Genomic DNA, 25,419 nt, shown 5'->3' with positions numbered 1-25,419 from the left:
TGTGGGCATTGTTGGCATACTGTTGGCATCTCTGGCATATTGTGGGCATTGTTGGCGTATTTTTGCATTGTCGGCATACTGTGAGCGGGATTGGCGTTATACAAGGTAACAACAGCCTTGACATGACGGTGGTCATTCTTGGGCCATGGTTTGAGTCCTGTGTATGATGGCACACGCGCCTGGCATGGTGCTGCACATCCGTAGCACAGTGTGGGCCACCTTGGCATGAGAGAGCCTAGCCAGGGCATAATGCTGATTTTCAGACAATGGACCCCTATCCTTGGCGCATTATGGTCACATGTGTCATTATGACTGCCACCCAACGGAGGGCACCCTTGGGGTGTGGCGGTGAGGCTCAGCCATGCAATCTGTGTCTTCCACGTGTGGCAGTAATGCGCATGTATGTAATGAAAACAACAAGGCTTGGTAGCAGACATGTGTGCATTTAAATGCCTTGAAAGGTCGGGCCCGGAATCACAGGATCAAAAGAATGTTTGTCCTGAAATCCACAGCTTTGTGCTCAGAAGAAGTGAGATGTTTATGAAGTGAAAAGCTTTCACTTGATAGAAGTGTGCCTGTATATTCAGAAACCGGCAGGGTAATGCTTGGGGAGCACAATGTTGTATTTCAATATTCATTTTAAAGCTGATGTGTGAGTGGCAGTGAGTGCTGTGTGTGGGGGCGGGGCCAGTGTGACCTGGGGCCTGTGTGTGTTTGTGAAGGGGTCGCATCATCTATAGTGGTAAAGTGCTTTGTGTCCCATCACCAGTGCTGGCTCAAGCAAGGGCCTGTAAGGATGACGTCATCTGGCTCGTGTCTGCAAAGTGAGCGCCAGCACTGCTGTGTCAGCCTGTTCCATGTGTGGGGCTCCCTTGTCCATGGCACGGGGTTGTGAGATCAGTGCAATACTGCCCCCTCACACTCTGCCTTCAACAATATTCCCACTCATGACGTTTGGAAGTGAAATAAAGAAGGGAACAAAGATGCTGTGTACTTTTTGAAAAGTGTCAGGCCGTGTGAGACTGATTGCAAGTTCTTATTTTTCGAATTCTCTGTAATGCTTTGATGCTTTTTAGGTTTTGACTAGCCAATGCTTACGAAGTAAGCATTCGCTAGAAAAAACCTAATGAGAATAGTATATGGGGCTTGGAATCCGCCCCGTCTTCTATTGGCTAGCTCCATAAATGGAGGCTAGCCATTGGAAGACTGGCCTGTGCGTCAATGCTGGACCAGATTCGGGGGCGTCCCCGAGAATTTTTGGCTTTTGGCTACGTAACGCTACGTCAGCCAAATGCCGGGAACGCCCCTGAATCTGGTCCAGCATTGCCGGCACCTGCCTACTTATTTGGCCGATTTTCGAGTATTTTGTCCGCTGGCAGGTGCCCACCCTGCCAGGGACCTTGCCGCTGTTGTGGTACCCCGAGCGAGTGCCCACCTCGCTTAATATTTAGATTTAAGGCCGGTGCCCACCCGGCATTGCTCGTTGTATTCACCGCCGCGGCCCCGAGTGAGAGGAGGAAGCAGCGCCCGCCTTCAAGCCCGGGCCGCGCTGGGATTGGCCCAGCCGGCCGAGCCCCCTTCCGCGTCATCGCAGGAGGAGGAGGAGAGAGCCGGAAGGAGGAAGCAGCCTGCACCGACCGTCCCGAGGCTCCCGAGCACAGGAGGAGCCCCGGGGGAAGAACGTGACTTAGGTATGACTGGCCTCACTACAGCTAAGCCTCTTACACTGCCTTTCCTGCTGGGTTTGAGGCGTTTGTGTAGGTCTCGTGCCTTTCCTTCGCTTGTGTGCCCTTACGACGGCCGCCCCCTGAGTTGGAGTTTTGTTTTCGTTTTATCTGTTGGTCTCTGGTGTGTTCTGTTGTGACTTGGCAACATCTCTGCCTCCCACCGCTATATCGGGTAGTTCGGGCGAAAGTGTTGCTCATTAGCGCCTTTACCTTTATGAACACGGAAAAGCTCGGCCTTCTCTTGATCTATGTGGTGTGATTGCCTGTTATGCCCGCGTTTACCTTTCCAAGATGGCCACTATTATCTTTCCGAACGCTGATAGTTCTGCCTTCTCTTGGTCTGCGCAGACGTATTTGAGCACATTACTCTGTGCACATCTGAAATCGAACTGGGACGTTATTTATGTGTACCGCACTGCATACATTACACTGCCATGGCTGAGTACTGTGCACGAGTCGTACACGTACACTTCATACATGTTTGACGGTTACACTATTGTGTGGAAAAAATAAGTAAAAATGCATATCAGATTGTGCTAATAAATACCATAGCAAAGTTGTCAGAAAAACATACCATAATGTCCCTTCCACACGACCTGAACTTTGGAAATATTTAAAATAAGAATGAGCAGGCTTTAAACTAATGTAGCTGTCCTTGGTTCTCAACAGTTTGGTGGCCCCTCGTATAGTAAGTAAGACCTTTATATCATCCACATGCCCTTGTTTTGTGTGCGTTCTTTTGGGTCATGATCGTACTTTGGCAAACTTAATTTATTGGTTTTAACACCATTTCACTAATCCCTGTCGCAGAGCAGGTAGAGCCACCACCTTTGCTGAGTTTTAGGTAGATCTGATATGATGCAGCATGTCTAATTCTAAGGTTTCCCTGTTTTCTGTGTATGTATGTGGGGCGGGAAAATTCTCGGTTGTATATAAAACCAAAACTCCGTTTTCTTGTATGCGGAATACTAGTATCATCTGTTACGCCAGTAACGATAGTGCTTTTGTGACGCCCATTATTGACGATTAGAGGTCCATTACTATGTATTCGTGGACCTGAAAGCAAGAAAATACACAATGCTTGCATAAAAAGACTTTCCCTTTAACATAATACGACAAGTATGTAATTCATTCTTTATAAAGTAAACAGAGGCACACCCATAACTTCATTTTAATGTAATTCTGTAAACAACGTTTATAGGCCGAATTCAAGGTAGTCCCACACGCCTTGGTAGCAAAATATAACCTTAACTACTAAATAAAACACCCAGGATTTTAACAGGTGGTAACGAGTAAATGGCTTTATGGGGCTAAATTGGATGTGTTCGCAGGAAATATTGCATCTGAACCTTTCTCATTAGAATGCTCATGTACTAGCGAAGGTAAAGTTGAGATTGATTGTTATGAAATATTTCCAAACGCACCAATCGGTATTATTCATGAAGAAACCCAAGCCTCATTCTGTTCTCTCAGTTCCACATGCTTTTTAATCACTTACTAACAAAATCGTATTAATCAAGGGAGGCTAGTCAATAAAGCAGGTACATATTTCTGAGGAAAACTCAAGCGTACCGTTCCAAGCAGCTGCTCCAGATAGTCTGTGAAGCATCCTACCTTGATAGAAAGAATACCTTTTTTGAAAGCTTTTATTTCAACATTTATTGATTTCATTGGCCTGCAGGGGCAACTTTGTTCTTACAAGTGGGTGGAACCATAAATCATTACTTTATTTATTTCTCTCAGCACTCGTTGTATCGGAATATTTTCTTCCGAGTTGCAAAAGTCCGAATTTAAAAAACTTTCATACCAGTTAACGTTCATAAATTATACGTGCTTGATGAGCTCGTCATGACCACTTTGCCTATCATGGTTTGTATTCCATTTTTCTGACGCGACCCAGGCTTTCTCTTGTAATTTTTTTCTGTTAACATTAGGCTTCTTGTCCGCACAGACATTTTGATCGGTACTCCCAGAGTCGAGAGTTATGATTTTCCGTTCTGCGGTCTCACCTTTGTCCAGATTCGTTTTTTTAACTCATGACCTGTATAAAGTCTCTACTTTTAAGACGCCAGATAGGGTGTGCAAACAAAGAAAATCTATTTTTTGTAGTGTCTGCTGATCTACATAGTTGGACTTCAAAGTCATGGCTGTAAATAAAACATTAAATTGCTTTATGGAATTGTATGCCTTCGTTAGTTGTTTAATCGAGAATAATTTAGCATGCTCACAGAGAAGATATACTTACCAAATATCTTATGAGGTCGCAAGTGAATCGTATTTGAAACCGTTAACATATGCAAATATCAATCAAGCTTTCCCATACTGCTTTGTGTTCAGTCAAAATTTGGTGGCATATCTGAGATCGGTTTACTCAGTCTACTCAAAAGGTGTCTCAAAGATCACAAAATAGAAAAAAAATAGTGCAGGTTGGAGGCTTAAGCGTTGAGCTACCAAATGTAATATACAGATACTGAATTGAGATAATTTGACTTTTTTAATGGCCTTCAAAGCAAGTCTGTGTTATTTCAAAACGAAAACAACTTCTATTGACATTTTGGATGATTAATCTTTTAGGACGCATAAAAAGTACCCATGCAGCTCAGCTCTAGGGTCCTCATTACCTTGCGTTTGATGCACAGGCCTTTTAGTTAATCAAGATCACAATTCGTAGTGCTTTGAACGAACTTTAACCTACAGCCTCATATATTTCACGTTGGGAGAACATTTGTCCAACAATTGGTCCAGCTTATCGTTCAAGTTAGGGCATTCTAGTTTGTAGCATTTGTAAGACTTCTCAAGGCGTGTACATGCATGAAGGAATGCTGTGGCCTTGATATAATTCACTTCACCCGTGAAAGTAAGCAAAAAATATGAGTTTAGCAAAATAAAATAGGAAAGTCGAGCAAGAATTGTCGCAATTTATGCAAGAGATTGGTACAGCGGCGATACTACAAAATAGGACAGGTTCATGTTAAGAAATGTAGCTTTAGCATACCATACTGAATAGGAAATATTGCATCCATAATACTAAACAAGAGATGTAGTGACAGTAGCGTATTCAGTAATTTATATTGCAACTGTGGCTTACTTAGCAAGGAGTAATTTAGCTATACCATAAAAAACAAAAATATTACACATGTATTGGAATGTACTCAATATTGCACGTATATTAAACAATACTTTTTCCACTGTCACTGAGCTGGATATTGAATTGTCCCACTAAAAATAAACAATCTCACTAAGAAAGCAAAGTAACCACAACTGGTAGAGCAATGGCAGTATATTAGCTGGGAAATATCAGGTAATTGAGCGTCCTTGACAATGGCTTTTGTGACCACACTTTCTCGTTATGCAAGAACTACTGCAACTTATTAAGGAGTAAAAAAAAAAAACAATCCATATAAGTACAAATATTGCTTGTATTGTCAAGGATTATTGTGACCATGCACTAAGCAAGTATCAACCATGACTGCTCCCTTGTTAAGCCTCCTAAGAGCTATACAGAAAACAAACGTAGCCTGCTGTCTCCATGCAGTTAGCCACTTTCAGTTTTTGCATGGCTTCAGTTTCTTACCCATTCCCAGCAAACACAGTTCCGCAGCACACACCACATTTCCCGACTATCTACTATGATTAAACCATGGGGAAAATATCAGGGAACTAGAGGGGAAAATTTACCTCAGCTCCACTGGTTAACATGTTTCTAGCCCTAGCTATTCTTCAGCACCAAGAGTAAACTCTCCCTGATACCACTCTAATATCTTCCCTTAGTCAGGAAAAATCTTTGAGGACAGACAAATAATTAGATAAATACATATAGCACCAAATGGTGTTTGTATCAGGATAGTCTGTTGAAAAAATATTGGTTGCCTTCAAGTGGCATCATGAGACCGTGCGAGGGAGAAGGGACACCTGCAGTCACACTTTCATCATATGAGGTGTATTCAAGCAATGGTTCATCTACCAGAACCCTCCTATACACTTTGGGTTGACTTTACCTCTTGCACAAAAGCCTAAACAGCACCTTTCTGTTCAGATGTAATTGTTAATGTACTTTTATAGTGCTTACAAACACTGACAAGGCATTTCAGTAAAAAAAATTATTTGGGGTGAGAGCACGCTACTCCAGAACCAGAGATTAGAAGGTAACTATTTTTTTTCCGTGTGCATTAATTGCGTTAGGTTTGTGCTTTTGATTTCATGCGTGTTTGTTAATTAGAGTTCGGAGTAGGGATAGAATGACTGCAATGGATTCGAAAAGGGGGGTTTGCAGAAGGGATAGAATGATAGGAATGAAATTGAAAACGGGAAGTAATAAGTGTTTTTGTAAATAGTGGTCCTGTGTGCTTGTTGGCTGCCTGGAATGGGTAAAATGGAGGGGTGAAAGGATGTTTGAGATGATGGAGGGAGGAAAATCGGAAGGATTTGTTAATGTGTTTTTTTTTTTTAAATAGTAAAAGTGGGTGTATTTCTCCCCCCCTTTTTTTTCTGAGTTCTCTTTAGCTCAAACTTGACCCAGATTGCGTATCAAGAGCGCTTTACATGAGCACCAGTTGCGTTGCATAAGGACACATTCATTTTTGTTAGGCACAGGGTGATTTGCCCAGAATCACAGGTTAAGCGTAGTTGCCAAGACTCTAACCTTGTGCCCCCAGCTTTGAGGTCGACCGCCCTAGCCATTAGGCCACATCCTCTCCCCAATATATACGTGTGTGTGTGTATGTATACGTGTGTGTGCTAAAACAATAAACATTTGCACCATCTACCTTCATTCAGAACAGAAGTGCGACTGGAGGACGATTCTCTCTCTCTCTCTCTCTATATATATATATATATATATATATATATATATATATATATATATATATATATATATATATATTATACGCGCTTAGTAAAATAGGTTTGCTTGATTAAACCCCTCTATATAAATAGCCATATGCACATTGAAACAGTCGTTTTGACATGGTTTGCTGTCCACATTAATCTTGTTGTACATAAAAAAAATGATTTTAAATAGCTATAATAAACCTACATACACATGCCTCTTATTGTAGTTATTAGTAGCAGGCACAACCCTCTATATATGCACCTATATGTATGTAGAAGCAGCAGTTTTGACTTGGTCTGATATATACATGTATAATGTAATATAGATTTTCTCTTATATACATGTATCTACATGCAACTGGAGGCATATTTCAAAGTACAATGATGTGTACTTGTATAATGACAGCACTTTTCCATACTGTGAAAAGTATAACTTGTCTGAATATATTCTTTTGGTATATTCTTGAGTTGTGACTATAGTTGACATGCGGGGAAGAGCCAGCTATTGACTAATCTTCTGAAATGGAGATGGCGGTCTATGGATCTTATGTTTGCGATTTGGCTGCTAGAACAGAGAAAGATGTTCCACCCGTGGTTTTTTCCTTGTATTTAGGAATTGTGAGGCGGGGAGCAAATTATTGAGCTTAGGTTCCTTTGTATGTATTTGTTGATTTTCTTCCAGATGAAAGTGGTCCTTTTCCATGTATTGCGTTTTGTGTGATACAAAGCAGCTTGAAGGAGGATCTCATTCAACTGGTAACCAGTATATCGCCCTCCAAGCAGAGATGTGTGCTGGTGGCTTTAGATAGGAGCAGTCTAGGGGCAGTGTTGCCTGCTTGTGCCTCCGTCTGCCCCTGTTGCCTGCTTGTGCTGTGTGGGTGTGTGTGGAGGGCTCTGTGTGGCTGTGTGTGTGGGAAGCTTTGTGTGGCTGTGTGTGTGGGGGGCTTTGTGTGGCTGTGTGTGTGGGGGGCTCTGTGTGGCTGTGTGTGTGGGGAAGCTTTGTGTGGCTGTGTGTGTGGGGGGCTTTGTGTGGCTGTGTGTGTGGGGGGCTCTGTGTGGCTGTGTGTGTGGGAAGCTTTGTGTGGCTGTGTGTGTGGGGGGCTTTGTGTGGCTGTGTGTGTGGGGGGCTCTGTGTGGCTGTGTGTGGGGAAGCTTTGTGTGGCTGTGTGTGTGGGGGGCTTTGTGTGGCTGTGTGTGTGGGGGGCTCTGTGTGGCTGTGTGTGTGGGAAGCTTTGTGTGGCTGTGTGTGTGGGGGGCTTTGTGTGGCTGTGTGTGTGGGGGGCTCTGTGTGGCTGTGTGTGTGAGGGGCTCTGTGTGTGTGTGTGTGGGGGGGGGCTCTGTGTGTGTCATTTGCGGGAGATAAAGCTAGTGGCATTGTAAATGACAATGCCATTTATTTATGTTAAAAAAAACATAAATAAAAATAATGTCAAGAGCAATGCCAATAGCTCTAACTTTAACAAAGACAAAACCATTGCATTGTAAATGCTTGTTAGTTCATTTTTGCGGAAATTAGGCTAAAAGTGCACACTTTTCCCACCATTTTGACCAGGTTTTCTTTGAAGAGTGAATTTCCAACAACTTTTAGTGGCTATCTCATGACTGTCTCTTCAGAATTTGCAACTTTTTCAGCAAATATACGTTCTTTTTTATCACATAAAATGCACTATTTTGCTCAGTTTTCACAAGAGCCCTCCAAATTCCCCGAGAAGACAGACTTCACCCACTGGATGCAGGGCGGGTCACCCGCGCCCATCACTGCAGCGTTGCTAGAGCTTGCTAGAGAAGTGTGGCTCAATGGTTAGAGCGGCAGACCCTGATGCAGAGGACCAGTGTTCAATTCCCCGCTCGGCGGGTCTTGGGCTCAAAATTCCACGGACCTGATAATTCTCGCCTCGGTGCCTATTCCAATCATGCAGTCCCACTCTGCAACTCTGGGCAATAGCTTGCTTAATCTCCACCACGGCCCCCACAACGCTAAGGATGCCTGGCTTCACCTTGGGGTGCCCAGGAGTGGACGCCTCACAGGGAAAGCCAGGATGGGTTCCACAGCGGTATTCGTACAAGCGCCTTGAGACCCTTGCGTGAGTAGTGCGCTATACAAGTATCAATTTACATTTTCTCATACGTGCTGTACACCCTGAGAAGTGTCCGGAAGTCGTGCCAAGTGGCATATCCGGGTAACGTGAACTGCCTGGACACAGTGGACAACTGATAGCATTTCGCGCAATGCTTAGAGAAAGTATCTGCAAAATGCACTCCTTGTCGTCATTTCCTCGAGGTCCCTGGCAGTGCCCCCTTCTGCAGACATCTGAGAGGGCTGTGCCTGGCTGGCACCACGTGAAAGGGCTGGGGTGTCCTTTTTATGTCACATAAGAACATAAAAAGGGCAGTTTCACAAGCAAAGGGGCATATTATCAAGAATGGCGTTAAAAACATCGCCACTTTAGCGGCAGGAAACTGCTGCTAAAGCGGCGATAATGGGCTTGAAACTATGCCCTTGTGAATTCCCATAGAAGCCCAGGTTTGATGTCCTTCACACCAGAACCTGGGCTTCTATTGGAATTCACAAGGGCGTATTATCAAGCACATTATCGCCGCTTTAGCGGCAGTTTCCTGATTCTTGATAGTTTGCCGTTCTTGATAATATGCCCCAAACTCCTTGGGCGGCCTCACAGCAGGTACACTTGAGGGTGGACAAAGGGGTAAGAAATGGTCAGCACTGGGCGGACACATCACTTTCAGCAGACATTTGGTAGTAAGAGAAGCTTCGAAGCCGTGACCCGCTATACCAAGCAATCGACAGAACCTGTTGCGGCAATGAAAAAGTGATTTATAACACCATTAAAGAGACGTTATGAATGTAAGGATGGTGCATAGCAGGACTCAGCAAGGAATGGTTATTAATATGCAATATTCATAAGATGTGCACTATAGAACCTGTTATGGACACAATGTGTTATATAGTAATGCAAGACAAGCGAGAACCGAGCACGTTAATGAGCTATGCCACCATGATGAGTGTGTACCAACGTATGATCTGAATAAAACTGCGGTCGCTCTAACACCACAAAAAGGTCTTGGGGGCAGATTTACAAGCCCCGTAAACCACATTTGCACTGCCGTTGCGCCACTTATGTGACGCAGCGCTGGCACAAAGCCAGCGTCATGCTGCAGGGTATTTACAACGTGACGCATCTAGGGAGATGTGTCACGTTGTAAAGCCCTGCGCCACATGTGGGCGTTCCGGAGCGGGGGGGTATTCCGGGGCAGGAACGCCTCGGAAAAGTGACTAAATGAAATCTACAAGATTTCACTGAGTCACTTTTACGGCCATGCTGCGTCAAAACACTGCACCTGCTTGAAGCAGGCGTAAGGATGGACGCAGCATTTTGGGCATAGGGCACCCCCGAGCCTTGCTGGAGCTGCGTCATGCTTCGACGCAACTCCAGCAATGCGCCGCATTTCCATTGGGGATGCGTCACACAACTGCCCATCCAAGCGCCTAAATGCGGCGCATCAGGGGTGGTGCGCGGGTGGGCAGATGCGTGGCAACTGTTCTGGCGCATCCCTGCTGATTAGCAGAGATGGGCCAGAAGAAGTAAATCTGCCCCATGGTGTCCATAATTGATGGGAAAGAAAGGAAGGGCGGGAGGGCCCGTGAGATGCTCACACAGCTGGGGGCAAGGAGGGGGCCATGTGCAGTGCCACTATCAGGACTGGTCTTGTGTCTGTGGTGTGGTGCATTTTAGAAAAGTGTTGTGACCCAGTCTCTTCCTCTTCTCCGCAGGGTACCTCCAGGCCTGCCGGGCCCTCATGATCACCTCGCTGGTGTTGGGCTTCCTCGGCACTCTCTGCGGGATGGTGGGGCTGCAGTGCACCAAAGTGGCGGACGGAAACGCAGTTTTGAAGGGGAAGTTGGCGACGGCTGGCGGAGCGATCTTCGTATTTGGAGGTAAGAAGTCCCTTTTGCTTTCCTGTGGCTGCCATTTTGTGTGCACTCGACTGCCCTCTGATCAAGATACGGGCATTAATAATACCCAGTGTATCGTTTACGGAGTAGCAATGGACCACAGCTAAAAGTCACATTTCTAACCATACCAATGTTTGTGCCAGTTCTCTTAATAATTATATGATTTTTCCATGATTCCCATGGAAGAAATCCATGCAATCAAGATGCTAGCTTGTGTGTTCTCCAAAATGTGCCAGGCTTAGCACTCAAAGGTTGAAACTATGGGTGACCATTTTACACCGATGGAGCTAAAGGATAGCAAGTCACAGGCAGTACCTCTGAGATGCTGGTAGGAGCTGCAGCACCCTGTAGGGAAGCTCCAATGCAGACTCCTTGAGCGGCCCACTGTCTTTGAATATACCTCCAGGCTTTCAGTGAAAATCAGGCAGTTTGAGGTTTATTGCAAAATGGTTTCATGAACAGAAAAAAATGTTAGCTGATCTATCATCACCATTAAGGGATTGGTAGCTCTCCTCAGATAGCTGGCTCCCCTAAAGAAACATTCACTCGTCAAAATTCAATTCACAGATGCCTGGCTTTGAACAAATCTCCTTTAATCTAAGACTCTCTAATCAATATTCCAGCTGTAGAAAGGTGTCCATGGCCCATACTGCACTAATCAAAGCCTGACCCTAATCAACACTGCACCAATTGAAGCCTGACCCTGATCACCACAGCTCTAATCAAAGCCTGATTCTGATCACTACTGCATTAATCGAAATCTGACCCAGATCAGTACTGCACCAATTAAAACCTGACCATGATCAATACTGCACTAATCGAAGCCTGACCCTGATCAATACTGCACTAATAAAAGCCTGACTTTGATCAATACTGCGCTAATCGAAGCCTCTCCCAAATCAGTACTGCACTAATTGAAGCCTGGCCCAGATCAATACTGCACCAACCGAAGCCTGACCCTGATCAATACTGCACTAATCGATGTCTGACCCTGACCAATACTGCACTAATCGAAGCCTGACACAGATCGATAATGCACTAATCGACCGGGAAGGGAGGAAGATGGATGATTTGTAGATGTTTGCATGCTGGAAAATTACTTGGCTCATTCATGACTATGATATGTCTCTCTAAGCTGTTAAAAAGAATCATGGATGTGGGGGTGGGGGTGGGGGGAGGGATGTGGGGCTCGACATTGACGTGCTTGCTGTTTGATATCATGATGAAAAATGTTAATAAAAAGGTGTTTTTTTTAAATAATAATGCACTAATCGAAGCCTGGTCCTGATCAATACTTCACTAAGTGATCAATACTCCACTGATGCAAGCCAGTCCCAAATCACTGCTGCACTAATTGAAGCCTGACCCTGATCAACACTTTCTCTAATCAAATCCTTGATGAAAAGAAGCGTGACTCCCAAGACTTTAGATGCCGCTGGGTGCAAACCACCTCTAATTCACCTTAATATTTAGCTATCAAAATAACGAGGCAGGCGCTGGATATTGGAAGGCGAAGAACAAGTTTATTGCTCTAGGGGAGAGTACATCACATCGGACACCGGAGCTATCGTCAGGAGGTGCTCTGCCTGCATCTCTGTGGCATGGCCTTTTATACACGTTTTCGTCCGTTTATTGCATGGTCAAAGATTCCTGATATTAGTTTATTGCATAGTTAAAACATCCTTGGAATCCCCGCCTTAAGCTAGTTCCCACACAAACCTTGCAGCAATCGTCCCCACCCAGATGTAACAGATGATCGCTATCTCGCAGCTGGACATTCCGACAGGATCTAAAGACACGTGGGATCGGTCAGATCTAAGGGTTTTGGGTTATTGATTAAGTCAGGCCCCTTTGTTGGTGAAACAAGCCCAGCCGTGTGTAGGCAATAAACAATGTCCACAGGGGTCGGTGAGTGCCTGGGATTGGCTTGAGTGACCAGGTGCCGGGAAGGAGGTTATAAAAGAGGGCTTGCCTGTGCATGGAGGATGAAAGGACAAGTGGGTTTGGCGCGGGAAGTGACTGCGGGGCATTGTCATTCTGACAAGGTTTTACGACCCTAGTACGTGTGTTCAGGCTTAGTCAGACCGCGGGGGATGATGGTGGGGTCAGGGGGACACACAGGTGACCAGCAGTGTATGAAATGGCCGTGATGTCTAAAATGGTTGCCGCTTACATGCACGCAGAGGCTCTTGTTAGGCAAGATGGCGCCGGCAATGTTCATGCTTGTTATTTTATTCCTAACAGCCTGACCCTGATCAATACTTTCATTAACCGAAGACTCATACAGATCAATACTGCTCTAATAGAAGCCTACCCTGATCACTAATACACTCTCGGATGCCTGACCCAGATCAATACTCCACTAACGAAGCCTGACCCAGATCAATACTGCACTAGTCGAAGCATGACCCAGATCTGATCAATACTGCATGAATTGATGTCTGGCCCTGATCACTATGGCACTAATTGAAGCCTGACCCATATTGCACTAATCAAAGCCTGACCCAGATCAAGCATGCACTATTTAACACCTTCCTTTCTTTATCACTATTCCTTTGATATGGCTCCGCCTCTAACCAATCGGTAAAGACTTGGCTTCTGTCAGTTGAGTTTTAATCAGGGCTCAGGCATCTATAGGTGGAATATTAATGTGTATGCATGTACATATGTATATATGCGGTGTTTGTACAGCACAAACCTAGCCGAAGTCAGTGTAGCACTGTGCGGTTCAAAGGCAAGGTTACAGTCAGTGAGTAACTTTAGAGGTAGCTGGTTTGCAGACTGTTGTAGCATCATAATGTAGTGTTCTTTAGAAAGGCGAGTCGTCAACTCTTCCTGAAATGGAGCACACCCATCCAGCACACCACAACTGTGGACCAAGCCCATGGTGAGTTGTGATTACTACAGCCCGGACCTGCAGCGTTCAGCACAAGGAAAGTTGTGTGCAAAATGTGGGAAGTTTAACCATTTGCACAAGTATGCCGGAGCAGTGCCAAGGAAGGAAAGGTAGCACCCAAACATCAACCCATGCCCCAGTCCAAGAAATTGGTGCAGAAATACCCAGCAGGGCCAGGCACCCACCAAATGACAACAACCTACAAATGTCAGCAATGAAGGCAAAGAGGAGGCCTACATAACAGACAAGACACCGCACAAAAGACCACAACCAATGTGCAAGATCCACATAAATGGGAAGCTTGTCACTGCTAGTGAAGTAGTGTGGCTCACTGGTTAGAGGCGGCAGACCCGAGAGCAGAGGACGGCCCGGGACCAGGGTTCGATTCCCGGCGCGGCAGGTTTCTGGACCAGGGTCAGCGGACTCGATAATTCTCTCGCCTCGGTGCCCACTCTGATCAGCGATCACACTCGGCAACTCTGGGCATTAGCTTGCCTCATCTTCACTAACGGCCCCACCAGACCGCCGGGGATGCCTGGTCTCACCCTGGAGATACCCATTAAGGGACCATCTCTCAGGGAAGCCAGGAAGGGTTTCGCAGCGGTCGAAGCGCCTTGGGACCCTACGGGTAAGTAGTGCGCTATATAAATGCCTATACATTTACATTTACTGCTCTAATCGACACAGGTGCATCGTCAATGTAATAGCATGGGACATGTATCCCTACTTGAGAGAAAAAACACCACTAGCATGAACCAAGACCAATATCTTTAGATAGGAGAGCCACAAGCCCCTCCCTCTAGCCGTAACTTTCGACAGCTTATCCGCCACAAAGATCAACAGACAAAAGGCACGTTTTTTGTCCCCATGAAGGCCAACGACACGTTGATCAGCTGAAAGATAGCTGAAGATCTAGAATGATTAACCTTTGCCACACAGGAACACCATTACCAGCTAGAGCTCATCGTACATGACTTTGAGCATGTATACAGAGGACTAGGGTGTCTGAAAAACTGTAGGTTCAAACTGCACATTGATGAAACTATTAAACCAGTGACCCTGAGGTACCACTGTATCCCGTTTAATCTCTGCCTACTGGCTGAGGAAGAGCTCACATGGCTGGAGGAACTAGGAATAATGCAAAAAGTTACACCTCCAACACCATGGGTCTCACCAATGGTCATCGCTACAAAGCCTAAACAGCCGGAAGGCCATCAGGATCTGCATAGACATGAGACTCCCAAATCAAGTGATCAGGCGTTGCCACATCATGGCCACAATGGGCAATATAATCGCTGACCTTACAGGAGCCAAATGGCTCTCCAAAATTGACCACAATTTGGGCTGCCATCAATAGGTCCTAGACCCACAGAGCTGATATATTACAACTTTTTCAACACTTCTTGGGCTGCAGCAATATAGGGGGCTGAACTTTGGATCTCATCCGCCAAAGAAGTATTTCAAAAAGAAATCAGAGAAATGCTCACTGTGTTTCTATGATGTAGCTTTCACCATTTCCTCTGTCACTCTGTGTATTTGGAAGCTCAGCTGCCCTTCCACTGGCAACGTGTCACTTGCTTTGTCGCTGTCACGACTTTTGCTATCTATCTCACAGGGTGATTTTTGGCTTTCAACAGCTCCAAATAGTATAGTTCATGGCCACTTTTAGCGCATGTAAAAGTCTTGGTCCTGCACAAATAATTTTGAGGAACACTTGCTCCGAGTTTCTCTGCTTCTTACAATGTAACACACCTGCTCACTAGATAAATAAACCTAGACCAGCTTGATCTTACTTTTGAAAGTTTTCGATTTGAGTCTAAGGGTCATATGTACAATGAAGTGGTGGGGTGAGGCATTAGCCGTCATGGCTTAACGCCTCACTCCTCCACTTCAGAAACGCAAGGCCTTTGGGAATGCCTGAGAGAAGGGCAATTCCATAGCCTGGAGGAACGAGAGTCCGCACCACTGTTTTGTGGTCTTTTTCTGGGATGAATTATCTGATGCCCCAAAGCTGCCTGAATTGGTGACGTGCGCTGTTGGCCGTGGCTGCGATGTGGCTGTGAAGATTGAGATGATTGTCCAAGGTAATGCTGAGTGATCCGGCACTCTGGACAGTGGCGGGGCAGTAAATCAGGGCGGGAAGGCTAGCTGTCCATTTCTGTACTGGGGTTTTTGCTTTCAGAGGGAGAGCTAAAGAAATCCTGTGTTCTTGTATGTGATGGTTTGCTGTTCATGCAGGAGCTGTTCGGTGTCATTGTGGCGGCATCTGGTGGAGCAGTACACCCACCTTCCGTCCGACAGGTCATATGTACGCCTCACCCCCCACCCCTTCTATAAAAAACCCTGGGCCTCATTTATGAGAAATGACGCATCTCTAAGTGAAAGCAGCGATGCATCACTTCTCAGTGCCCACTCCTTGCGACATGATTGATGCGTCATATTTATAATATGACGCATCATGTCGCAAGGAGTTACAGATACGTCAGTATTTCTGACGTATCTGTAGGCGCAAAAGTGACGCAATGCTGGAGTGTGTCACAAAAGTGACGCAACTCCAGCAATATGTACTTTCACATGGGCAAGTCCCATGTTGTTAGTGCCTGCTTCTGTCTTATGCCTGCCATGAGGCAGACGTAAGATTTTGACGCATTAGCGGACAAGAAATGGCGCAGTGAAATCTTATAGATTTCACTGCGTTACTTCCATGACCCTTTCTTGCGTCATTACGCCCCCCTTGCATACATTATACATATAGTAATGTAGCGCAGGGGTTTACAAAGTGACGCATCTACCTAGATGCGTCACTTTGTAAATATGGTGCAACAAGGCACATTTTTTACTCCACTGGTGCGTCACAAAAAGTGATGCACCAGAAGCGTAAAAGTGACGGACAGCCTCATAAATGAGGCCCCTGACTCTCCCCTCATTGGACGAGCAGTTTCCAGCTCCAGGAAAAATGGCCGCCTGCAGTCTGCAAGACTTCAAGGGGTGCATATGTTTCCACCCATGGGTGAGCGCTCCAGCCCAGGCTTTGGGGATTGTGTCCAGTTATGGGCTTGGAGCCTCCACTGAGACATGACCTGCTGTTACAAACGCTCTGATGGTCTCCAGCATCGACAGTTCTCCACCTGAGCTGTGTGTGCGCCACCATCACAGCTTCAGAAGCAGCAACACAGAGATGGTGTTTCCTTCTTGATCACTGCTCATCTGGACAGACAGCACCGACTTCCGTAAATCCACCCAACGACGCTCTGTTTTCGGTCACTTCCGGAGGATCCTGACGGACAGAACAGCGTCACTTTCTAAAAGGGCTTTTCATGTTTCCATTCCATCTGAATAGTTCATAAAAGGCGGCCGTAAATGTCCTCATTGCCACGAATTTCTGCTCCTTCCAGCCTTCCCAAGGCCTCGAAATCCTTTACGGCTCTGAGCATCTGTGGGCAGCCTTGGGAGCTTCCAGAGCCCCGCACGGTGGCACGATCACACCTTGCGTCACGTGAGGCTGAGCCGGGATTGGACTCGTGACTCCGACCGGTGAAACAATAGCCCAGAGCCCAGCCTTCAGGTCACGTCACTCTGCTGTACCAGGGCTACTGGGGCGGGGTGAGGCTCAGTAGGGTGGGGTCACAGCCACCCAAGGCCCGCACTGTGACTGCCAAGGACCCGGAGCCATGCTGCTGCCCCTCTGCAGGCACGTGTGAACCCCCAAACCCCTCTTAGCCCCCCCCCAACACACCTCCAAGGACCCGGAGCCCAGCTGCTGGCTCTCTGTAGGCACGTGTGAACCCCCAAACCCCTCTTAGCCCCTCAACACACCTCCAAGGACCCGGAGCCCTGCTGCTGCCTCTCTGCAGGCACCTGTGAACCCCCAACCCCTTCTCAGCCCCCCAAAACACCTCCAAGGACCCTGAGCCCTCCTGCTGCCTCTCTACTGGCACTTGTGAACCCCCAAACCCCGCTCAGCCCCCCAACACCCCCCCCCAAGGCCTCAGAGCCCTGCTGCTGCCTCGCTGTAGGCACTTGTGGACCCCTAAACCCCTCGTAGCCCCCCAACACACCTCCAAGGACCCGGAGCCCAGCTGCTGCCTCTCTGTAGGCACGTGTGAACCCCCAAACCCCTCTTAGCCCCCCAACACACCTCCAAGGACCCAGAGCCCTGCTGCTGCCTCTCTGCAGGCACTTGTGGACCCCTCAACCCCTCTTAGTCCCCCAACACACCTCCAAGGACCCAGAGCCCTGCTGCTGCCTCTCTGAACCCCCAAACCCCTCTTAGTCCCCCAACACACCTCCAAGGACCCTGAGCCCTCCTGCTGCCTCTCTACTGGCACTTGTGAACCCCCAAACCCCGCTCAGCCCCCCAACACCCCCCCCCCAAGGCCTCAGAGCCCTGCTGCTGCCTCGCTGTAGGCCCTTGTGGACCCCTAAACCCCTCATAGCCCCCCAACACACCTTCAAGGACCCGGAGCCCAGCTGCTGCCTCTCTGTAGGCACGTGTGAACCCCCAAACCCCTCTTAGCCCCCCAACACACCTCCAAGGACCCAGAGCCCTGCTGCTGCCTCTCTGCGGGCACTTGTGGACCCCTAAACCCCTCTTAGTCCCTCAACACACCTCCAAGGACCCAGAGCCCTGCTGCTGCCTCTCTGAACCCCCAAACCCCTCTTAGTCCCCCAACACACCTCCAATGACCCGGAGCCCTGCTGCTGCCTCTCCGTAGGCACTTGTGGACCCCTCAACCGCTCTCTGCTCCCCCAAACACACCTCCAAGGACCTGGAGCCCTACTGCTGCCTCTCTGCAGGTACTTGTGAACCCCCAACCCCTTCTCAGCCCCCCAAAACACCTCCAAGGACCCTGAGCCCTCCTGCTGCCTCTCTACTGGCACTTGTGAACCCCCAAACCCCGCTCAGCCCCCCAACACCCCCCCCAAGGACCCAGAGCCCTGCTGCTGCCTCTCTGCAGGTACTTGTGAACCCCCAACCCCTTCTCAGCCCGCAACACCCCCCAAGGACCCAGAGCCTGCTCCTGCCTCTCTGTGGTCACTTGTTAACCCCCCAACCCCCTTTCAGCCCCCCAGCACAACTCCAAGTACACAGAGCCAGTGGCGGCTCCTCGGTTAAGGCGGAGGAGCGTCGGCCCACTGCCAAGAGCAACAAAAGAAAGGAAAACATTAAATGATAATATAGGAACGTTATTATCGTTTTGTTTTGCCCTCCTGCTGCGGCAGCGCATGAGGGGGTGGGCGGAGCTGCAGGGGAGGAGCGGTAGAACACTCCTGCGCAATGACTGTTTGGTCGGTCCTCTCGGATTGCCGAAACCAGTCATGCGTACTTTCCACGTTCTCCATGTAGAATGCATTATAGCCTGCATAGAGGACATGCCCACCACTATAGCCCCCGGCTGAGCGCCGTGTGACGGCACTCAGACCAATCACAATGCTGCATTACAGCATCGTGATTGGCTTAGGGGGTGGAGCATGGCGGCCTGCATCCTGTTCCGACCTGGAGTCAGACACAGGCGAGCATGAGAGAAGACGCGGGACCCAGCGGCACCGGCAAGTGTTATTATTTTTTATTTTTTGCAATGCATCCCGCGCCCCTCCAGCCATATATGTACAACAGAGCTGGACAGACCCAAGGACTACTCATAATATGTACAGCACACCTGGACAGACTCAAAGACCGCTCATAGTATGTACCGCAGAGCTGGACAGACTCAAGGACTGCTCATAGTATGTACCGCAGAGCTGGACAGACTCAAGGACTGCTCATAGTATGTACCGCAGAGCTAGCCAGACTCAAGGACGCTCATAGTATGTACCAGAGAGCTGGACAGACTCAAGGACCGCTCATAGTATGTACCGCAGAGCTGGACAGACTCAAGGACCGCTCATAGTATGTACCGCAGAGCTGGACAGACTCAAGGACCGCTCATAGTATGTACCGCAGAGCTGGACAGACACAAGGACCGCTCATAGTATGTACCGCAGAGCTGGACATACTCAAGGACCGCTCATAGTATGTACCGCAGAGCTGGACAGACTCAAGGACCGCTCATAGTATGTACCACATAGCTAGACAGACTGATGACCGCACATAGTATGCACCTCAGAGCTGGACAGACTCAAGGACCGCTCATAGTATGTACCGCAGAGCTGGACAGACTCAAGGACCGCTCAAAGTATGTACCGCAGAGCTGGACAGACTCAAGGTCCGCTCATAGTATGTACCGCAGAGCTGGACAGACTCAAGGACCGCTCATAGTATGTACCGCAGAGCTGGACAAACTCAAGGACCGCTCAAAGTATGTACCGCAGAGCTGGACAAACTCAAGGACCGCTCAAAGTATGTACCGCAGAGGTGGACAAACTCAAGGACCGCTCAAAGTATGTACCGCAGAGCTGGACAAACTCAAGGACCGCTCATAGTATGTACCGCAGAGCTGGACAGACTCAAGGACCGCTACTAGTATGTACCGCAGAGCTGGACAGACTCAAGGTCCGCTCATGGTATGTACCGCAGAGCTGGCCAGACTAAAGGACCGCTCATAGTATGTACCGCAGAGCTGGACAGACTCAAGGACCGCTCATAGTATGTACCGCAGAGCTGGACAGACTCAAGGACCGCTCATAGTATGTACCGCAGAGCTGGCCAGACTAAAGGACCGCTCATAGTATGTACCGCAGAGCTGGACAGACTCAAGGACCGCTCATAGTATGTACCGCAGAGCTGGACAGACTCAAGGACTGCTCAAAGTATGTACCGCAGAGCTGGATAGACTCAAGGACCGCTCATAGTATGTACCGCAGAGCTGGCCAGACTCAAGGACGCTCATAGTATGTACCAGAGAGCTGGACAGACTCAAGGACTGCTCATAATATGTCACTGGCAGCTCAGATCTTGCTTCTATGCGCTGGCAGTTGAATCCTTGCAGCTAGACACTGGTAGGGGAAGCCTTATTTCTAAGCACTGGTGTCTAAAGCTGTACCTCTAAGCACTGGTAGTTCAAGCCTTGTTTCTATGCACTGGCAGTTGTAGTCTTACTTCTAGGCCCTGGCAGCTGAAGTCTTGTTTCTAGGCACTGGTAACTGTACTTTGACGTTTATCTGTTTAAATCAGGGGCAGGTCTTTGCCCCTTCGATACGGGGCAGCTCACCTCGTTCCAGGTAATGTTCACTCATTCATGCAGGTACATCAGCCTCTCAAAAACTCACTCACTCACGTCAGTTTTAAATGAAATGTCTTACGTCGATGCATTGTGATGGTACTAAGAAACATTGCTCGCCATTTTCATGAAAAGCAGAACTGCTGGTTTGGAGTGGTAGTCGTCATTAAGCAGCAGTCTTGTGGTTGTGCAAAGAATCCCAAAAAATGCCAACCCTCGTGTCCATCCAAGGGCTTGGATGGTGGGTGATGTGACGTCAAGGTTCAGTTCAGGGTTAAAGATGTTTATAGTCCAAATCAATTCTCACAACCTCTGACACTGGTTGGGGAGGCTCTGCATGTGATACCCGCTGTGTGACGTGTCTGCATGTGCTCACCATGGGGGGGCCTGCATGTGATCCCCGCTGTGTGACATGTCTGCATGTGCCCACCATGGGGGGGGGGGGTTCATGTGATCCCTGCTGTGTGACGTGTCTTCATCTGTGAGCATGGATGGGGGTGCATGTGATCCCCGCTGTGTGACATGTTGCATGTGCCCACCATGGGGGGGGGGGTCATGTGATCCCTGCTGTGTGACGTGTCTTCATCGGTGAGCATGGTGGAGGGTGCATGTGATTCCCGCTGTGTGACGTGTCTTCATTGGTGTGCATGATGGGGGGTGCATGTGTGATAACCTATGGTCTGTAATAATTGGTGCCCTCAGTTCATGGCTTGGGGATGGGGTGATGTGCAGCAATAGAGTCTCTCCCTTTAGCTCCCCGTCAAGTGGTCACTGTGTCTCACCCACTGGTTTCTCCCCACAGGTCTGTGCGCAGGAGTTGCCGTCTCATGGTACGCCTTCAATATCACCAAAGAGTTCTTCGACCCGCTGTACCCTGGAACAAAGTAAGTCTCTTCCACTCAAGTCAGCGCAAGAACCTCTGGTTGGAAAAGTAAAGTAAATGTTGGCACAATCACCTCTCACGAGTGACCCGCTGCGCCAATGCACCAGCCTACATCCCAAGCACACACCGTCAGAGTCTGAGATTCCACATCGCAAACCCGGATAGGCCAAGGTGAACCCCTGGCATTCTGTGTCACAAACCCTGAGATACCATTGGGCAAACCCCTGGCATTCTGTGCCACAAACCCTGAGATACCACAGTGAACCCCTAACAATCTGTGTCACAAACTATGAGAAAAAAATCATTTGGGAAAACAAATGCATTTTGAGATCATAAATACCTTAATCAAATGTTCACCACTCATAAAATGGACTCTGCAAAGGAACACATATGAAATAATCATTGATTCTAAAATCCCATTACAACCCGCTCTCTAGCCCAGAAATATCCCCATTTATAATTTTCAGATAAAACCAGCAACTATCATAAAATATTCCATTGATTTTACACCTGACCATAAAATAACCACTGTAACTGACAATAAGCAATAAAGTAACCTTCACAAAATTACAATCAGCCATAAAATAACCTCTGCAAAATGACCATCAGCCTTAAAATAACCTCCACAAAATAACCATCAGCCGTCAAACAACCTCCACAAAATGACGTCAGCCATGAAACAATCTCCACAAAATAATCATCAACTGTAAAATAACCTCCATAACATAACCATCAGCCGTCAAACAACCTCCACAAAATAACCATCAGCCGTCAAACAACCTCCACAAAATGGCGTCAGCCATGAAACAATCTCCACAAAATAATCATCAGCTGTAAAATAACCTCCACAACATAACCATCAGCCATAAAACAACCTCCACAAAATGACCATCAGCCTTAAAACAACCTCCACAAAATGACCGTCAGCCATGAAACAACCTCCACAAAATGACCATCATCCTTAAAATAACCCCCACAAAATAACCATTAGCCATAAAACAACCTCCACAAAATGACGGACAGCCGTGAAACAATCTCCATGTTGGACAGGCCCCATGAAGGGCTCGCTCCCTCCCCGCATGACAGGGCCCGGACACCGGCTCTCCAGGTGCTACCCGAAGAACAACCCCGACGACCCACAGAAGCAACCCGCAACCCGTCCCCTACGGGACGCCTGCTCCCGGATATCTCTGTATCACTGGCCCGGGCCACCGTCAGCATCATTGCCCGGCCCAGCCGCCATCTTGGATACTGCACCACGAGGCCGCGTGGCCTCAGCTCGACCCCAACCCTGGGCCTGGCCAGGCCCCGACATCCCGGCACCACCATCCACCCAGGAGGTGAACGGACCACTTGGCAGGTCAATGGGAGAAAGAAGTGGCGATGGCTCTCCCCCGCCAGGTGCCGATCGCCCCCAGCCTCCCCGGGCGCTGGCTCCACCCCCCTGCTGGGTGTCTGGACTCCCTCATCCCGGACCTCCCGACCTCCAAGTGCGAGGGTCCGGACATCAAAGGGCGCCAGACCTATAACTGAGGCAGCTCCAGAGCAGGAAGGCAGTTGTATCCTGGAGTCGAGAGACACCGTGAAGAACTCATCCTTGACGGACTGCTGGCGCTGCCGCAGCCCTGCCTTGTGAACTGTCGTCCTGCCTGCTGGCGCTGCCGCGGCCTTCTGCAACCTTCATCCTCGTGGGACCTGCTGGCGCTGCCGCGGCCTCTTGCAACCACCATCTTTGTCGGGACCTGCTGGGGCTGCCGCGGCCCGTTGCTACCTACGACCTCCTCAGGACCTGCTGGCGCTGCCGCGGCCCGACCTTCCCGAACGCCGAGCTCGAGGATTGTGAGCTACCCATCATTTCATCTCCATACCGGATTGGTAACAAGACTGTCCCGCTACCCCCTTTCCCTTCCAGAGACTAGAATTGAGAGGATCCTCGTGTCCTGATCTCATTGTACCGTACTACCTTACTTCAAGAACTGCATATAAAGAGCGTTAACCTTATCTTTGTGTGGTGTCCATCTGTGGGGGGGAAGTTACTTGTCTGTACGATCGCTGGAGACGGCCCTCACCGGAGGCCTCCCCCCTTGTCCTCGGCCGACCCTCCAGGTCCCCGTCTAACATTGGTGGCCAGCGGCGCGATCCGAACCAACGCGTAATCGTACAGAGAGTAACTCACCCCACGACTAAACCACAATGACAACCAAAGAGAGCGGATCCACAGAGAAATTCCAGATGGAAAAACTAGAAGAGTACAGCCATCGAGAGCTAAAACAATTTTGTATAGAACTAGGCATTGCTACCACCGGTCTGAGCACGAAAGAGGACTTCAAACACGCCCTAGAATCTTGGGCAGAAACAAGTGCCGCCGGACCCCGGGACCGAAACATCGAAGCACCAGAGACAAACACCACTCTGACGGAAGAAAGGAGAGTGGGTCTCTCCCGGGAAGAGATCCAAGAACGAGAAAAAAGCAGACTCCACGAATTAGAGTTGGCACGGCTCAAGTTGGACAGAGAGCTGAAACTGGCAGAACAAAAGATAAACTTAGAACACTTACGGCTCCGAGAAGAGCGGGAAGAAAAGCAAAGACAGGGAGAACTCGAAGAGAAAAGACTGGCATACGAACACGAGCGCAAGCTGGCAGAGATAGAAATGCGGAAACAGAACAAAGACCTAGGGGTGCCCGAGCAACCACGCACCCCAGGCGCTACCGAACAAAAGGTCCACATCCCCAAAGATGTGGTCCGTGAATATTATCGGAACAACGACATACAGCAGTGGTTCAAGGCCTACGAGATCGCCATGACCTCCCACCGGATCGATCGAAGTGACTGGGGAGCCGGTCTATGGGGGAGGTTCGTCAATGAAGGCCGCGATGCCCTGCTACAGCTCCCGGACCATCAAATGACGTCCTATGACCACATGAAGGCCGCCCTCCTCACTCGATATGGGCTCACGCCCGAAATGTACCGCCAGAGGTTCCGCGACTGCACCCGGATCCCGGGTACAACTTGGGTAGAATATGTGAACTATTTCAGCCGAGCCTTTGAGGGATGGATCAAGGGTAGCCACGTAACCACCTACGAGCAGCTCTTCAACCTCATTGTGTGGGAGCACCTCTCCAACAATTGCTTCGTCGAGCTCAGGCAGCACCTCCTCGACAGTAAATTGACTGAACCACGGCAGCTCGCCGCTGAGGCTGACCGATGGGAAAGCACCCGAGTGGCCCGGAGTGGGCCAAACGAGCAGAACAGAACCAACCAAGGTCACCATCGTCCCCGAGGAGGAGGAGGAGGCCAGGGCCGGGGCAGAGACGCCGTCCCGGCAGCTCCCGCCAACAACACCCCGCCCCCGGCCGGTCGGGGGAACCCCCTGATGCGCCCAGGGTTCCGAGCCAATGTTACTTGCCACCGGTGCCAGCGAATCGGCCACTATGCCAGTGACCCGAACTGCCCAAAGAACCAGACTCCCGGGCCCCGCCAGGTAGCTGCCGCCGCCCTAGGAGAAGAGCAAATCTCCGAAGAGCATGAAGAGTACGAGCAGGAGCAGCCCGAGTGGGAACCTGCCGCCATGGTCCTGGCTTGCCTAGGGGGAAGAGACATGATCCCGCGGGCTCCCCTACCCGCCAACACCAGGAAATACAGCCAGTGGGTGAACATAAATGGGCGCAAGGCCGAAGCCCTGCGTGACACGGGGGCCAGTGTGACGGCCGTCCGCTGTCACCTGGTGACCCCAGAACAAATCCTGCCAAACGTTCTTTGCCCCGTCCGATCGGCCGACAATTCTGACAGCCTGTGTCGGATGGCCTGCGTCCCCTTCGAATGGGGAGGAGTGTCCGGTATGCTAAAAGTGACTGTCCGCGATGATGCCCCCATGGACTGCCTCCTGGGAAACAATCTCGAGAGTTCCCTGTGGGCGGCCGTTGAAAGAAGAGAGCACCTGGGGATGTT

General features: G+C 48.9%; 1 protein-coding gene across 2 annotated transcripts in view; it reads left to right on the top strand.

Moving 5' to 3' along the window:
* Positions 1–25,419, top strand: part of CLDN15 (claudin 15) — a 167,738-nt gene that overhangs the window by 126,493 nt on the left and 15,826 nt on the right. For both annotated transcript variants that reach the window (XM_086946264.1, XM_086946263.1), the window contains 2 exons: positions 10,348–10,512; positions 21,389–21,470. In XM_086946264.1, coding sequence (XP_086802390.1) covers positions 10,348–10,512; positions 21,389–21,470 — 247 coding nt within the window. The remainder of the gene's footprint in view (positions 1–10,347; positions 10,513–21,388; positions 21,471–25,419) is intronic.

The sequence above is a fragment of the Lissotriton vulgaris genome, chromosome 12 (genome assembly GCF_964263255.1).
Source record: "Lissotriton vulgaris chromosome 12, aLisVul1.2, whole genome shotgun sequence".
Classification (NCBI taxonomy): Eukaryota; Metazoa; Chordata; class Amphibia; order Caudata; family Salamandridae; genus Lissotriton; species Lissotriton vulgaris.
Note: the sequence above shows the minus strand (reverse complement) of the source record. Positions and strands in the feature narration are given on the sequence as shown.